Source organism: Lutjanus erythropterus, chromosome 2 (assembly GCF_056507025.1).
Source record: "Lutjanus erythropterus isolate fLutEry1 chromosome 2, fLutEry1.hap2, whole genome shotgun sequence".
In the NCBI taxonomy this organism is placed as follows: Eukaryota; Metazoa; Chordata; class Actinopteri; order Lutjaniformes; family Lutjanidae; genus Lutjanus; species Lutjanus erythropterus.
Window position 1 is genome coordinate 12,113,623 of NC_139318.1, and position 15,202 is coordinate 12,128,824.

At 37.6% G+C, this 15,202-nt stretch overlaps 2 protein-coding genes across 3 annotated transcripts; both read right to left on the reverse strand.

The window, feature by feature from the left end:
* Window positions 1-1,527: 1,527 nt before the first annotated feature.
* LOC146331217 (glutathione hydrolase 7-like) lies at window positions 1,528-10,570 on the reverse strand. Its single transcript, XM_084744161.1, has 15 exons — window positions 10,360-10,570; window positions 8,644-8,852; window positions 8,413-8,564; window positions 7,850-7,967; window positions 7,698-7,765; window positions 5,129-5,202; window positions 4,850-5,031; window positions 4,162-4,249; window positions 3,941-4,071; window positions 3,748-3,839; window positions 2,616-2,729; window positions 2,387-2,504; window positions 2,156-2,293; window positions 2,012-2,060; window positions 1,528-1,919 (listed from the first exon to the last, which is right to left on the reverse strand). Exons 1-15 carry the CDS (start codon window positions 10,487-10,489, stop codon window positions 1,783-1,785), a joined length of 1,800 nt encoding a protein of 599 aa, XP_084600287.1. The 5' UTR covers window positions 10,490-10,570; the 3' UTR covers window positions 1,528-1,782.
* Window positions 10,571-11,430: 860 nt separating this feature from the next.
* On the reverse strand, window positions 11,431-15,202 carry tp53inp2a (tumor protein p53 inducible nuclear protein 2a). Of its 2 annotated transcripts, none has more exons than XM_084744177.1 (4): window positions 15,044-15,202; window positions 14,024-14,218; window positions 13,008-13,113; window positions 11,431-12,077 (listed from the first exon to the last, which is right to left on the reverse strand). In XM_084744177.1, exons 2-4 carry the CDS (start codon window positions 14,130-14,132, stop codon window positions 11,843-11,845), a joined length of 450 nt encoding a protein of 149 aa, XP_084600303.1. In that variant the 5' UTR covers window positions 14,133-14,218; window positions 15,044-15,202; the 3' UTR covers window positions 11,431-11,842. The 2 variants fall into 2 exon arrangements, with proteins under 2 accessions (XP_084600303.1, XP_084600296.1); XM_084744170.1 differs by having other exon boundaries at window positions 14,024-14,221.

A 15,202-nucleotide genomic window follows, 5' to 3' on the forward strand; every position in this document is an offset into this window, starting at 1 on the left:
AAATGTATTTTTTGCAAGATCAAACTGCACATTTTAGAATGGCCTTTATTTGTGATCAGTCCATGGTACACCTGTGCAATAATCCTGCTGGTTAATCAGCCTGTCGGAAGGATGGATTATTGTGGCAAAAGAGACGTGCTCACCAATATGGACTGTTGACAAATTTGTGAACAAAATCAAGAGAAACAAACCTTTTGTTTGCACAGAAGAAGTCTTCAATTTTTCACTTCAACACATGAAAAATGTGAGCAAAAACATCACTGCATTAATATTTTTGTTGTGTGTAATCGAAGGGGATTATTAAAGGCTAACCAGTAAACTCACTCGAAACTGGGAAGGAACATGCAACAGATAGCCCAAAAGTGAAATGTGGTTCAACATGAAGTCTGTATTTGTTCTGTGTCTTGAACAAAGCACATAATTTTCTTCTCACTGTGTATTTATTTAGGGTAATGCATATAGCTTTAAGCCATATAGCACTTTAGATAGTGAGAATATTGACTTATGCATCCATCTTCAGAGTATATTATTGATTTACTGAGACAGAGCAGAGTTTAGCAGCATATAATATGTAGTGACAAGTTTTAAGACCCATCTCATGCAATATAAGAACCCAGGGTGGAACAGCATTTAATCATCCATGGTGGAATAGCCAGTGTAGTTATTTACACCCAGGTGTATACAGTCTAGCATGGCAGAGACAAGTCCTAAGGTGTTAGTAGCCAAAAAGGCAGTTTGCACCCAGTGGCAGAGAAAAAAACGTAACCTTTTCCTAAACCTAACCAAGTAGTTTTGGGCAATGGTACTGTTACTGGCATTGTATTTTTTTTTTAATAAATGATACCCCACTCTGTATGTTTAACCCTTTCATCCACAGCAACTTATGGGCTTAAATAGCTGCTGTATGAATAATCACAATCAGGTGTAAATAGACACTCAAATAGACAGAAAATAAAATAGCCGGGTTCAATGGCACTAAAGTATTGTGTTTATTATGTTTTATTTTGCTTTGTACTTTGTTTTTTGTATAGTTTGTGCCTATATACATATTTCCAAAAATATATACAGTCATGATGAGAAAGATCCACCGTGTAAAAAAAAAATGTGATTTTTGAAATATACTCAAAACCTATTGGTGAGAAAAGAGACATCTTATGACCTTTAACTCTTGCCTTCTTGTCCTTTCTGACAAACTGTGCATTGTACTTGGACCTGACCTTAAGATAACCCAAAAAAACTCCAGTACAGCTGAATTTCTCAGAAAATAGTTTGAGGACAACAAGTCTCCACTTTCTGCTGCTAAACATATACTGAGCAAAGTGTTCAAAGTTACAAGAGTGCAGTGTTTTGAGTGACATGTTTGTGTGTGTGCAGACTGAACACAACATGTGACATGTCCTACCTTGTGATGCAGCTGGTATGAATGTATGACAGTATCTCGACTGCACATCAGTTTTACATAACAGCCCTCATTTTCTTCTTCGTGCATTTGTATAGTGGCCATGTGTCCTCAACCAGCATGAGACCTGCATCTGTTACTCTTTATTTAAGAAATATCAGATTAGAACTCAAGTATGATGAAGTTAAACAGCTCAGTACTAATAGATGATTTTGTCTTATTTGACAGACGCAACTTGTAGGAGGACTGCCCTCTGTTGAAAGGTGATCACAATAACAGAAAAGTACTTAACACTGGAGAACAACAACCATAAAGTTACATCATATACAGCAACAACAGCTGATTCAGATACTACCATTTCATGGTGTGCCATTGGAAGACATTTATGAAAAAACAAAGTTCAAAAGATCAATAAAACTATCAGATGACTGAGGTAGTGTTAAGGCTGTAATGATGTCTTTGTTCCTCAGGATCCCCGGGACAGCAGAGTTCGTCTTCACTCTCTGAACTTTGAACTCAGCTGTTATGAGACAATTTGGAAAGAAAATGACTTATCTAATAGTGATAAAGGCAAAGGTACTACTGACCTACTGAATACTGTTTCATACTTACGGAGGCTGTTATTTCTCTCGTTGTGGAAGGACAGTGCTCTGATCAACACCTAAAATACACAAAAGTAAATGCTTTTGCATTAAACTTCCTAACATCTTCAGTTAAATCAGAATCCAAACCTCCAAATTCCGTAAAGTGACCGACCTGGGTGATGACACTCAGTCTCTGCTGTCCACCTGAACTGCTCAGTGCTACGTAGGTCCCACATTTATTCCACGCTGGCACCACTATTATGGGCATGAGAGACGATAGGGGCCTCCTTACTGGCTGGACACTGCTTTTCTAAATCACATATGGTAATCAGTGAGCCATATTTAAAACAAAACTTTGTTGATATTTGATTTTATTGGCAGATATTTCTCATAGTTAATGCACCTGTTTGGTTGAGAGTTCCCCTCCGGTTTTGTTTGTCCAGGAGAGGTCAAGAATGAGGCCGTTGAGGATAACCCCTGACTGTGTCATGATTCTGCTACCGAATGGCCGGCTCAAGGAACTGTGAGATCATAAAGACGAGATAAGATAACAGAATGTCCCAGCAGCACATACCACACATATCCTCCTGCTGTGATCATTTATGTCAGACTGCAGGCAGTAAAACCATCACCTGGCTACTGAAACCATGAGGTTATCTGGTCCCATAACAACTACGTGTCCAGCCATCAGCTCTGTCTGCAGAGAGTGGACAGCAGAGTGATTGATCCTCTGGTGAAGCGCTTCACTTTAGAGAGAGCAGAGACAGTGAACATGAAACATCTCATGTACTGATTGGTTAGTTTGGTAGATTGGCAGTCAACAATGTAACAAAAGAAGCAACACCTGAATATGAAAATATGATGATTTATCACTGCTATCCTATTGACAGAAAACAAATTTTGATAATTAATAATTTCAGTGATTTTTCAAAGAAAACAATGCCAAACATTAGCTGATTCCAATTCCTCTAATCTGAGGACTTGATGTTTGTCTTTTTTATATACAATAGTGGTTCCTTTTCCCCTTTAGTGACCTGACGACCCCTGACTAAGTGACATAATATATGGATTTATGGATATTTCATATTATATTCAATGTAAAATCATAACAGCACAGAAAAACCAACAAACTGAACAATGACCGCAAATAGTGAATGCAATGATTGCAGGACGTTTGTGTAAAACAAGCAATTTGGACACATTTTGAACAGATTATTTCCTGTGAATATTCCATCAGAGATGAGTTTTCTTTTTGTTTTGTGGAAGTTGTTATTCAGTATTTAGCAATATTACATTTTTTTTTTTTTTTTTACAAATTCAGTGTTTTCTTCTCCCTAACATCTGGCCTTTGTTTTATTAGCTCTTTGGGTGTTTTAACTATGTACTTTTCTAACGCAGGATGAGGCTGTGTGAACATACTGAACCCCTGAAGCTTTGGCACCCCTAGTGGAGACTGGGACCTCCAGGTTGAGAACCAGTGATACAGTACAGTATATACCAGTGTCAGCTGTGTATGGCTGAGTTTTAGACTGTTGGTTTTAGACTGCTGACTGTCATAAGACATTTGGAGATGTCTCCTTGCGCTCTGGGTATAAAAGAAATTTCCTGTACTTTCTGATATATATGCATCTAAAAATTTGGGATCAATAAAAAGTCTAGGTATCTACACAAAACAATTCAGCAATTAATCAAAATCAAATAGTATGCTTAATCACTCATGAAAAACTTTTCAGCAGCCCTGATCACACTTGTGATTCTGTTTACCTCGGCAGCATGTCAGAGAGCCGCTCAGTCACTGAAGAGTTATATTCAGGGTCATCTGGATCACTGCCATTAGACAAAGCTGCTTTCAGAACCTTAACAGAGATGATAAGTCATGTTTATGTAGGAGTACTATAATTTCAACCAGGCCACGATATGAAAAACATTGTGCTATTTAAGATTTGCAATTCAGCACCTCAGCAGTCCAGTGGTATGTCTGATTTTCTGTGTTGTTGTTCTCATTGAGATGGAAGCCCTCCAGAAGTTTGAGCACTGATATCAACGCTGCACCAGCAGACGAGGTAGGAGGAACTTGAATAATAAACTCTTAAGACAAGAGTAACGCAACATAGATGAAGGGAAGTGGACAAAATGCACATTTATTGAGTGCAGTGTTGAACAAAGTTTAGTTTTTACCATTGAACAGTCCTTCCACTGGCTCCTCCACCTGCACACTGTAGTTACTAATGTCGTCTCTGCTCAGGACCCCTCCATTAGCTCGCACCTTTGGATGAAAACACAGAACAGGCTTTCACATCACTGACATTTGAATTAATGTAGTTACTACCCAGAATAAAAGCCAATTTCATCCATTTTCCCATGAAAATCAGGTAAAATTAATGGGTTTAGATTCTGATTTAAATTTTCATTTTCATTTTGACATAGTCATTAAAAAACTGTTTTCATTTTTGGAATATTGCTAAAGTCATACCATTTTCCTCACTAAAAAAGGAAAATGGATCACATCTCCCCACTGCAAGTACATCTCCCCAATGGCAAGCTCTAGCTGTATTTTTAAAAGAAAATTTAAACAAAAAATCTTTTTAATCTGGGTTTTAATTTGGAATGGTAAATTTTAATCTGTTTTTTTCCATTGTTTTTTCTCCATGGTGTTTCTTGTGTTTTATTCTATTGACTTTTATTGTTACATTTTTTTTTTATTGTTGTCATCTTTACAACAGCTATTACAATATTGTCATCTTTATGTTATTTCATTTTTTAAATCTGTGTTGTATTAATTTTACTATGTGAAGCAGTTTGCCCATGTGTATGAAAGGTGTTGTATAAATAAAGCTGAGCTGAGTTGAGTGTTGATGTGATTGACCTCATCCTCCATCTCTTGTGAGAAGCTCTCATCATAGAAGTTGGACAGACTGGCCTCCAGGACCGCCGCCACACTGGACATCCTCAGAAACGAGCCAGGACGCAGAGCTTGGCCCTCAGGGAAGAACACATCCTTAAAACGCTGCGATAGCTGCTCACCTCTTGTCTTTGATACAGCGTCAGCTGTAGAGTTACACAGATGAGTCAGTCACATCATGGTTATATTTCTCAGGTGACATCATTGTGTTGTGTTCTGAGTAAGTGGTTTAGTTTGACTCACCAAGACTGAAAGACACATTGAAACCTTCTTTGGCAACCGCAGCAGCTCGATTGACCACATTCTCCCATGACAGGCTGCAGAGATTTTTGTGGTAAGGTGTGAAATGATGCAAAACACAGAGCCAGCCCAAGGTTTTATTGGGCCCTAAACTGAGTTTGATTTGGGGGGAGGGGCCCATCACCTGCATTGTCAATACTAGTGACTATTGCCAGTGCTTGATCATTCATACACCTACTGTAAATAAAACCAGTGGTGGACAAAGTACTCAACCCCAGTACTTGAGTCAAAGTATAGATACTCCTGGTCAAACATTACTCAACTACAACTGCAAGTTGCTCAGTCAGAATTTTACTTGAGTTAAAGTACTAGAGTTCTTGCTTTTAAAAATACTTCAGTATTCAAAAGTACATGTTTTTAAAAATACTTAAGTATTCAAAGTACAAATTACAAAGTACATTTTCTAATATCAATACACGCTGTATTGTTTTCATGATGCATTTACAGAAGCTTGTAACTCTGAAACCATCTAATGATGCACTGATGCTTGTAGAACCACTCTGCTACACAAAGTCTATAGAAACACCTATAAAAACTTTAGCATAGAAATACAATCAAAACCAAAAAGGACAATTATTGTCATTTTCTGATGTAATTGTATTAAAATCACATCATAACATTAGATTGAAGATAACTGTAAGAAGTTCTCCAAGTCTGTTAAATAACAGATTTCTTTCTGTCCTCAGAGGCAGTATATATACATAAATTATGTGATATTTTTCACCCCAATAAAACAATCCAACTTTAAAAGCTACCTGGAATAATTAATAATTATAATAACATCTTGAGGTTTAATTTTGTCTTTCTCCTGCCATCATCATTACCGCTTTTTGTTTGAATGAAAGAGGCAGAGCTTGCTTGTTCTTGTTACAGAGAGCGCCTGGATGATGTATTTCCACTTTTACATCAATCCCATTTGAGAGGAGCTACTGTGATTGGTTTTCTTTTGTGAGGAACACAGCATGTGACCAACTGCATTTTAGAAAAGAAAAAAACACCAACAGCTGACTTCAAAGCTCAGTCGAAAAGTAACAACAACCTTCCTACAAATGTAGCAGAGTCAAAAGTACAATATTTGTCTGTAGTGGAGTGAAAGTCAGAAGTTTCCAAAAAAACAAATACTCAAGTAAAATACAGATACTCAAAAAATGTACTTAAGTACAGTACTCAAGTAAATGTACTTCACTACTGTCCACCACTGAATAAAACACACCCAATAGAAATTTTATTATTTATAGCTATGTTGCTTACATCATACTAATGTTAGTTTGGCATGTTTTAGGCTTTCAAAATAAAAGAAAGATCCCACATTTCAACCCAAGTAGCTATGTTATAAGAGCAAACAACAGGAATATGCTAGTAGGCCATGTCTTTGACAACTTAGTAAAAAAAAAAAAAAACATAGTAAATTTTATGTGGACAATTAACAGAAAACAGTGTTTGTCTCCAGCAGTGAGAACTGGGTAAGTCCCTCATTTTACTTGCAGTGATTATATGATGTCATTTCAAGGAATTTTTTTTTAACTTTGCTGCTTTCCTGATGCATGTTGGTTCAGGATCTCTCCCACAATACAATCTTAAGACAGGGACACTAGAGGGCCGAGTTTGAACGCTTTTGGAACGGTACTTTTTGTAGTTATAGTCCTGAGTATGGACGGCTGTTAGTCGGCATTTTAGATTTACAAATGGTAATCCATGCAGGAAAAAAAAAAAAATCATTCATCTCAGTGTTATGTTTATTTCTGGGTCCAGTTATCTATGACAGTTTAATGAATCTAGACCAGTCATCCCCAAAGACTGGGTCACAATTTTTTTTTTACGACGAGATTTTATTTGGGTCCCCAAATGAAAAAAAAAAAAAAAAAAAAAAGCAAATTTAAGATTTATGTCTGCAGTACACTGTACAAACCATTTAAAATGTATATGTTGTTTTACTGATGGGGGGGGGGGGGAATGACCTTGTTAACTCCATCTAAATGCACTTATTTTTGTGAAGCAGGCTAAAATGTCCTATGTTGTTTTCCTGATGAAAGAAATAAAAACTAAAAGATGGCTTGCTCACTCAGACTAAATGAATTTATTTGGATAATGTTAATGTCAGTGTTAATTTAAGCACAAATTAACTACAGAATTTAATGATAAGATTTATTGTGAATTGGGCTGCCATGTTATATCATTTTTAAAAGGTGGGTCCTTAGAAAAAAAGGTTTGGGAAACATTGATCTAGACCACAAAGTTCAGGACTTTATGTTCTATGTATTGATTGGGAATGATTTTAAAATAAGGGATGCTAGACTTAAATATATAGATGAAATATAGAGTGGCCCTCTGCGTCAGTTTAGCCTATCACCAAAAAATTAAATTAAATTTTAAAAAAAACCTCTCTTGTGGGATATTTCAAGTACCCTTAGGGGCCCTCTGGTGGCCATAGGGGCCCTAAGCAGACAAATTGCTTATGCCTAGAGTTGTCTCTGACACAACACCAGAGAAACTTCACTTTAATGTCTCTTACCTCCCATACAGGCTGTGAGCATGGTGTAACCCTCTGAGCATACCAGGCACTCCCACAAGCAGACCTGCCTGAATGGATGAATTAAGATTATACATGCTAAATAATTAAATCAAAAATAATGAATGGTAGCCCCCTCTCCACCTTTATATTACCTTTGATTCTGAAACGTTTTGCAGCATCTCCTCTGTGAATGTTTTTGGTGCAGTTCCCTGAAAATTTATCACCCTGGTTTCATTCTTGTGGATGTCGTGAACCAGCATCACCCCACCTCTACAGAAAGGGAGGAAGCAAAGGATGAATCTGTGATCAGACACATCTATGTATATGTTATATTAAAGGAACAGTTCACTCCAAAAAACAAAAACACATGTTTCCTCTGGTCTTGATTGTGTTGGCGAGAGTTGATGAGGGACACAAAAGGGTCTATGGATTATCTTGAGCAACTGGGTCATGATTTTCAGAAAGAGAGATTGCGTTGAATTTTTCAAATATTTTTGGGTGGCCCATTGAGCACCACAAGCCAAGTGCCATCTAGATCCATAGTGTTTGAGAGAAGGCAGACATCTCCATCCATATTACTAACTGAGGGGCCTCGGCTGCAAAAGCCCAGTCACCTAGATGAATAAATAGCACTACAGGTCAGCAGAGAGGGGTTTATTTTTATTTTGGGGTGAACTGTGTCTTTAAGCATCTCAACAATTCGTCAGACACATACCCACCAACACCTGACACATGTGGATGCACAACACCCAAACACAGGGCGGCAGTGATTGCTGCATCCACACTGGATCCACCATCATGAAGGACTTGCTGGCCGAGTACAGTGCAGCGCTGGTGATCTGACACCAACACTCCTTTTACAAACACCTGAGAGAGGTAACTGTCATGAGGAGAAACAAAGCAGTTGTGGTAAATACTTTCATAGGTTATATATGGCACGACATACCAAGCTTTTCCCCAGGTAAGTATGCAGGATCAGAGCAATGGCCACTCCAATGGCAAAGGTGATGGACACAACATAGACAGGTGTGAGTGAGTCCTGACTGGAGCTGTCCTTGTCTGTGTCTTTGAGCACAGACGGGCTTCGGTCAAACACATGTGGGCTACCAGAGGCCAGCTGTTTCAGATGGATCTCCTTCGGGAGGTGGTTGAGACCTGTGGCAGAAGCAAGGACACCCAGTTTAAATCTTTACCATTTTGAAGAAACAGCAGGGATACTGTCGTAGGAATCTAAATAATGTACTGCTACGGACAGGGTCAGCAGCAAAATATATTTTACCCACATAAAAAAATCTGAATCAGTGTTATTGTACACTATATTTAGAAATATTTTCACCACTTTACCTTACCGTCAGACAGCCATTTCCTCTTGGAAACTGGTTAGTTATAAGTTACAGTCATTATATAAGTTCTAATTATCTCTCTTTCTCCAAAGACACCAAATTCCTTTGTCTTTCTACCTTGCAGAACACGGGAGTTGCTTAGACCAGTGACTCCCATGTTCTGTGGGGTTAAATTACTGTTTTTGTCAATGGAGTCTGGTTACTTTGGAGAGGGCGGTATTTGGCCTATATAAAGGCAGCTGCCTGTCAGAAAGGGCTGTCTGACAGCAAAGTAAAAGAGTGACAATATTCTAAATATAGTGCACACTTAAATGGATGTTGAGTTTTTAGGTGTGTTAAGACGACCATTAGCGGCTGGCGTTTGCAGTAAAGATGATAAGACGAAGGTCAAGTATACCAATCATCTGGTGTTTATTCACAAAATCAACAGCATCTGTAAAACAGCATGGTAGCAACCTGAGTGAGGTCTGACCAGCAACACAGATAGATGGGAAACTGGCGCCTTAAATACTGAGTCTCTGGTGGACCTTATTAGAAAATAACATCCAAAGGTGCTATCTAAATTTCCTCACTGATTAAATTCACCTAGTCTGTATATAAACGGTGTTGAAACAAAGATATTTACAAAATCCCACTAAATGCTGTTTAACCCATTAGCAAACACCCAAACATAATTATAATCAATAAATATTTATAAATACAGTGAACTCCCAAATCCCCCTCCCCTTATCTCCCTCCTGGAACATTTAACATGCCACCTGAAGCCGGGGGACTCTTTTGGACACAAGGGAGGACAGGTAAGTAACAAACAAACGTAAACAATATTTAAACTTAAGCACCAGCACACACACTTTGTCCCAATATTTAGCACGTCTGTATTACTGCACAGAACTACAAAATGTAATTTACATCATTGTTCGTCAACTATGAATAAATAGTGCCCTTTGTTGCAAGGTGGCTAAAATATATTTTGTTGCTGACCTTCTCCACAGCATTACACTGCTCAGCTTCCTATACTGGTACTTCTGCAACTTCTGTAAACTGGGGGCCTGCCAACCACCATCTACTGAAGGTAACACACTGATTTTTGATAAGTATCTCAAGCAACCTCACATCAAATAATCCACAGTATCCCTTTAATTGTTTGTTTTCACCACAGGTTCTCAAGACATAGAGATCCTGCCTGTTATGTTTAATGAGGTGATTTACACCCACAGTGTTGCAAATAGGCATCATGGCAGGTGTAAATCAGTACGAGACAAGTACAGCAACATCTTGTGTGCTGAGATTGCATTGTAAACAATTTACGCTGCTCTCACCGTAGTTTTTATTCAAGTCACAGTTGAAGCCACTTGGTGATGAGCTGTCAGTTGACTGAGATGAACCAGCAAAGCTGCTGTAACTGAATGTCGACTGCTGGTTAAGTTTTGTTTCAGGAGAAACATCCATCCTCACTGTATTCACTCAGGAATAAGTTAAAGGAACACAACAGGTCTCAAACTTCACCTTCCACTCAGATAATCAATCAGACACAGCAGGTGCAATTACCTCCCAACCAATGAGATTAGCTGTCAAACTGTGGGCAGTTCAATGTCATTTGGACATTAGAATTTAACCAGTTCAAAACAGCTAACTTCAATTATGTTTAGACCCCTGTAGGCCAGGAGGATGAAAGCTTTATCACTGAGAAAAATGGATATAGCTTTGATGCATGTATGGATAAAGGAGATGCCATCTTGTGTGGGAGAGACTGACTTAAATAAAGAAGGGCAGGAGAATTTGAAAATGTGTGGAAACCTCTGCTGGATGAAATAACTACATCGTTATTGTTTTTTATTTCCTGTCTTTCATGTCTGATGTATTTTTAAGGGGTACAAAACATTTGCAGTCAGGGCTCCAGAACAATCTGCCAGAGGAAATCAGAGAAAGCCAGTAACCTCCTATTAAAGCACACTTTCATCTGAGAGCCTTTCCTGATTTTACCTGACTTTTAATTGTTTTTGAAGTGTGCTTTATTGCTTCAAAATGTTTTTAGTTTTCTATTCTTGCATTTTGCACTGTATTGTTTTTATACACAAAATCTTTCTTTGTGTTCTTTTAAAGCCTGATTATTTTATGACTGTCTGTTAGAATTTATTGCCTGGGTGAAGCACTTTGTAAAGTGGATTTTGAAAAGTGTTATAAAAATAAGGATTATCATTATTTATTTTGTGTCTTTCTTAAATATGTAAAGTATGTGAAATGTTATGTTTCTTTCTGGGATAACATGATGACATGTTTCATTGTTTAAATTTAATTATTACTATTGTCATTGTCTGTTTGTATACTTTAAATATATGCAAAAAAAATATATATTTTTAAATAATTTGAAGAATTAATAAAGCACATGCTGCAAAGTCATAGTTTTTATTGCCATACAAAAAAGGTTTTAAACCTTGTACATGGAGGTAAATGCATGTTGATACACAAATCACATCACTTTGTCCAAAATGGAGGATACATTTTGCATAGGCTGCATTTTTCTCATCCACATGTATAAACTCACATGCACACAAACAGGAGGACACGTCTCATTTCATGAGGTGAACATCTTCATTCCAAATTCATATACAGTACAAGTTATGATGTAGCTGCCCACTAACTGGTAAGAGCTGTCAAGTGTTGTAATAGGTTACATCAAGATTAGATGTATAGCTTATGTCTACACAAGACTAATACGTGTGAATATGTGTGTCTTGCAATATGTGTTTAATAAGTATATGACGTGTGTTGTGAGATCACTTTGGTCGTACAACCAGAGCCTCAGTGGCAGAGGTTGCGATGTCCCGGCTGTTGGAGGTGGAAGAAGTGATGCTGGACTCCTTGGCGCACGCGGTTCTGGCGCTGGATGGCATTACGAGTCATGAAGTGTCGGTCTGACAAGGTCTTAGTCTTCTGGACGCATGTTAATGGTGTCACTTCTACTAAAGCTTTAGGCTGAGAAACTTTTAGACTGGAGCTGCTGCTGCTTTGATCCGTGGGCTCTGGATCCACCACACTGGGAAGAAACACAAGCAAGGATGTCAACGTCACAGCCTTTAGAGTTGCTATTCATTAGTATAGGTTAATATGAAGTTAAATGTACTGAAATGGTCTCTGTTTTGCATTAGTATACAGTTAACCCTGTGAAAAAGGACTTTCTGTGGGTGCCTCTGTGCTACTGATCAAATGATCCTGTTTAAATCAATTTAAGATAAAAAACACTAAAGTTAGAGAATTTATTATTTTGTAGCAGCCAGCATCATCACATTGAACACTTGATGTCATTACATTACGTTATATGTGGTACAAAATGTGGTGACAACACAAGGTGATGTTGTGAAGTGGCACCAACAGAGGATCAGAGAGGCAGGTCAATATATCATGTCAGAGAGAGAATGAGAAATAGCTTAGGTTCTACATATTTTGGGGCTGTGAAGCATTTAAAGTAATCTAGGAAATTACATCACAACGGGAAAAAATACCAATATCAACACTGGGGAAACATTGCTGTTGCACATAAAACTATCAAAACACCTTTACACTCATCTCCTAAAAATAAAGTAAATAGTTCAAATAACTTGTTGTTATGAAGTACTGTGTTCATCTTTTTACATTTGGAAAACTTTTGGATCTATATCTTTGTGTTTATTTCATCAAATTTGATGAAAAAACATGTCAGATTTTTGCTTCTTTTTTTTTTTTTTAAATAATACTTTGATCAATTTTTATGTTTCACTGACTTACATAACCCTTTACTTTAGATTGTTCAAATTTTAGGGATGTGAAGCATTTGAAGTACTCCAAAAAATTACATCAGAATAAATAAAAATTCAGATGTAAGCGCTAACAGACCATACGTTTTTCCTCCCTTAAATTTCATGTATTAATAATTTCTTGATGTTAAAGTTGTGGACAGAAAGGATTCCTCCTCCTTCCGCTCCCTCACCTGCTGTTAGCTGCCTTGTTTGCAACTGTGTCTCCGTGAACAGCTGAGTCTGATGATTGGGCATCAGTCAGCTCTGCAGCACCCTGGTTCTCTGCTGAACCAGCCTCTGTGGACACAAAATGGAGTTTGTCATACAATTGGACAATTAGTCTGTAAGAATGCCGTCTTGTGGATCAAAAACACACACTACCGTGATATTAAGATGAACAGTTCTATCTAGACAAACAAGTAAAAAAATGCAATGCAAATGCAAATAATATGAAAGATGTGGTCAAGAAAAAGGTAGATTCTACATGAATAAAAGAAATAATAACTACATTATCAAACTGACTTGGCTGACTGATCTGACACCCCTCCCTGTAGTGAGCATGTAAGCTCAGGTGTCTTTGTGTGTGAATGTATATGTATGGGTAAATGCACAGATCTATCAATGTGAATGTATTTAATGTACATATGTGCGCAGTATACAACTTGTTTGTCATCTCTCCTGCTTTTCTGTTTTTAGCTTTTGTTGTCATTTGTGTTTGTTTGATTTAAAAATCACAAATCACAAATTCTCTTTATCATGAATGGCATATTCGGAAGCAGCTCAGCTGCATAAATGAAAATAGTTTGGGAAACAATAAAGTAGAAAAAAAAAAAAAAAAAAAAGAAGAATTATTTAATTGCTTTGCTTAATTGACATGTTACATGTCACATTTGACCATACTATGCAGTGACATCAGTGCACACCAATATAATTAATTAGTATGATTTTGCATACAATGCAAGATAATGAATAATTAAGGAATTATGTATAATTCTAACCATACTGTCAGTGCCAGTGTCAAGAAGAAGCTCTATTCATCAACACTGACAGCAGTGTCATATTTAAGTTATAAGGATGAAAACACCAGAATCATTTACAAAACATGCCAAACATGTTTAAACTTCTAACACTGTGTGTTTGTATATATACTGTATATATCCATGTTAATGATATTTGAAGTATTAGAATAACATGCTCCACGACTGACCTTGATAATTGACAACAAGCCACTCTTCATCCACAACTTCTCCAGACTTGACATCCTCACGGGTCTCCTCCTCTCCTCCAAAAATCAGACGAGTGATTGTTCTAAACATTATTGGTTTGTTTGTCTTGACTGTTGTCCCTGTCTTCCTTTCCTTCTGTACTCAGCAGGAGGCTCAGGTGTTGCAAGAGTCTTTATCTGCTAAAAAATAAGAAGAATACTGACTCAGTCATGTACATGTTCATACTCTCATGTTGTGATGCTAGCTAACTTTAATCCCTCTTTGACTGTTGGGGAGTGACTGATGCTGACAGACCCTTCCTTCATTATTATTTTTTAAATTTCATGCGAGGCTGGGTCAGCTGACCAGGATGTCCAATGAAATTTCTTGTAATACAGTGGTTTGAATGATGATGTCCACTCCCAAAGATTTTCATTGTTAGGGTCCATCTGTCTCTAGATAAATGGGGGAGGGGCTGCTTTTATCAGACATGTCAGTGCAAAGCCTGGCCTGCAGTCTGCACCTTTCACTGCACTCAGATGGCTCTATGTTGAGCAGTTACACTTAATCAGACCTGCCTTTGAATTATTTTCTGCAATGCACACTAACTTCAATGGTGTTACATTGTTATTGTTGTTTTCACTCACTGTCATGCAGAAATAATACGAGACAAAAACAAAAAACAAATTAAAAACAGCACTACAGCCACAGATATGAACTCCTTGTTCCATCAGACTCGTGTCACTGACTGATTTCAGTTTAAATGTATTATTATTCAGTGTTTCAGGTATTTGGGTCACAGAGTCATCAGAGGTTTGCAGTAATATGTCGTTGTATCTTCCGTGGCTGCAACTAAACGAGCCTGAGACAACCAATGACAGCCATGCTATACAATTTTGTGATAATAATTGAATAAAATGTGTCGCTAATGTGAACAGCCATGATGACGGCTGCATCGTTATTGTCTTAACGTACGCTGTGGTAGATTTGTGTGGATAAGCAGTAGCTCTGTGTGTCCTTACCTGCTGTTAGTGTTTCTCAGTTTGAGTCGCAGACCATTGTGCAGTGTCAGTTTGTAAATTTTCAGAGATCCTTCAGATTTCGACAAGAAAGCCTCTAACTGACTGTTACAGCTAAACGGATTGTTGTTTTGTATTTCAAATCTTCAACCGATCATAGAC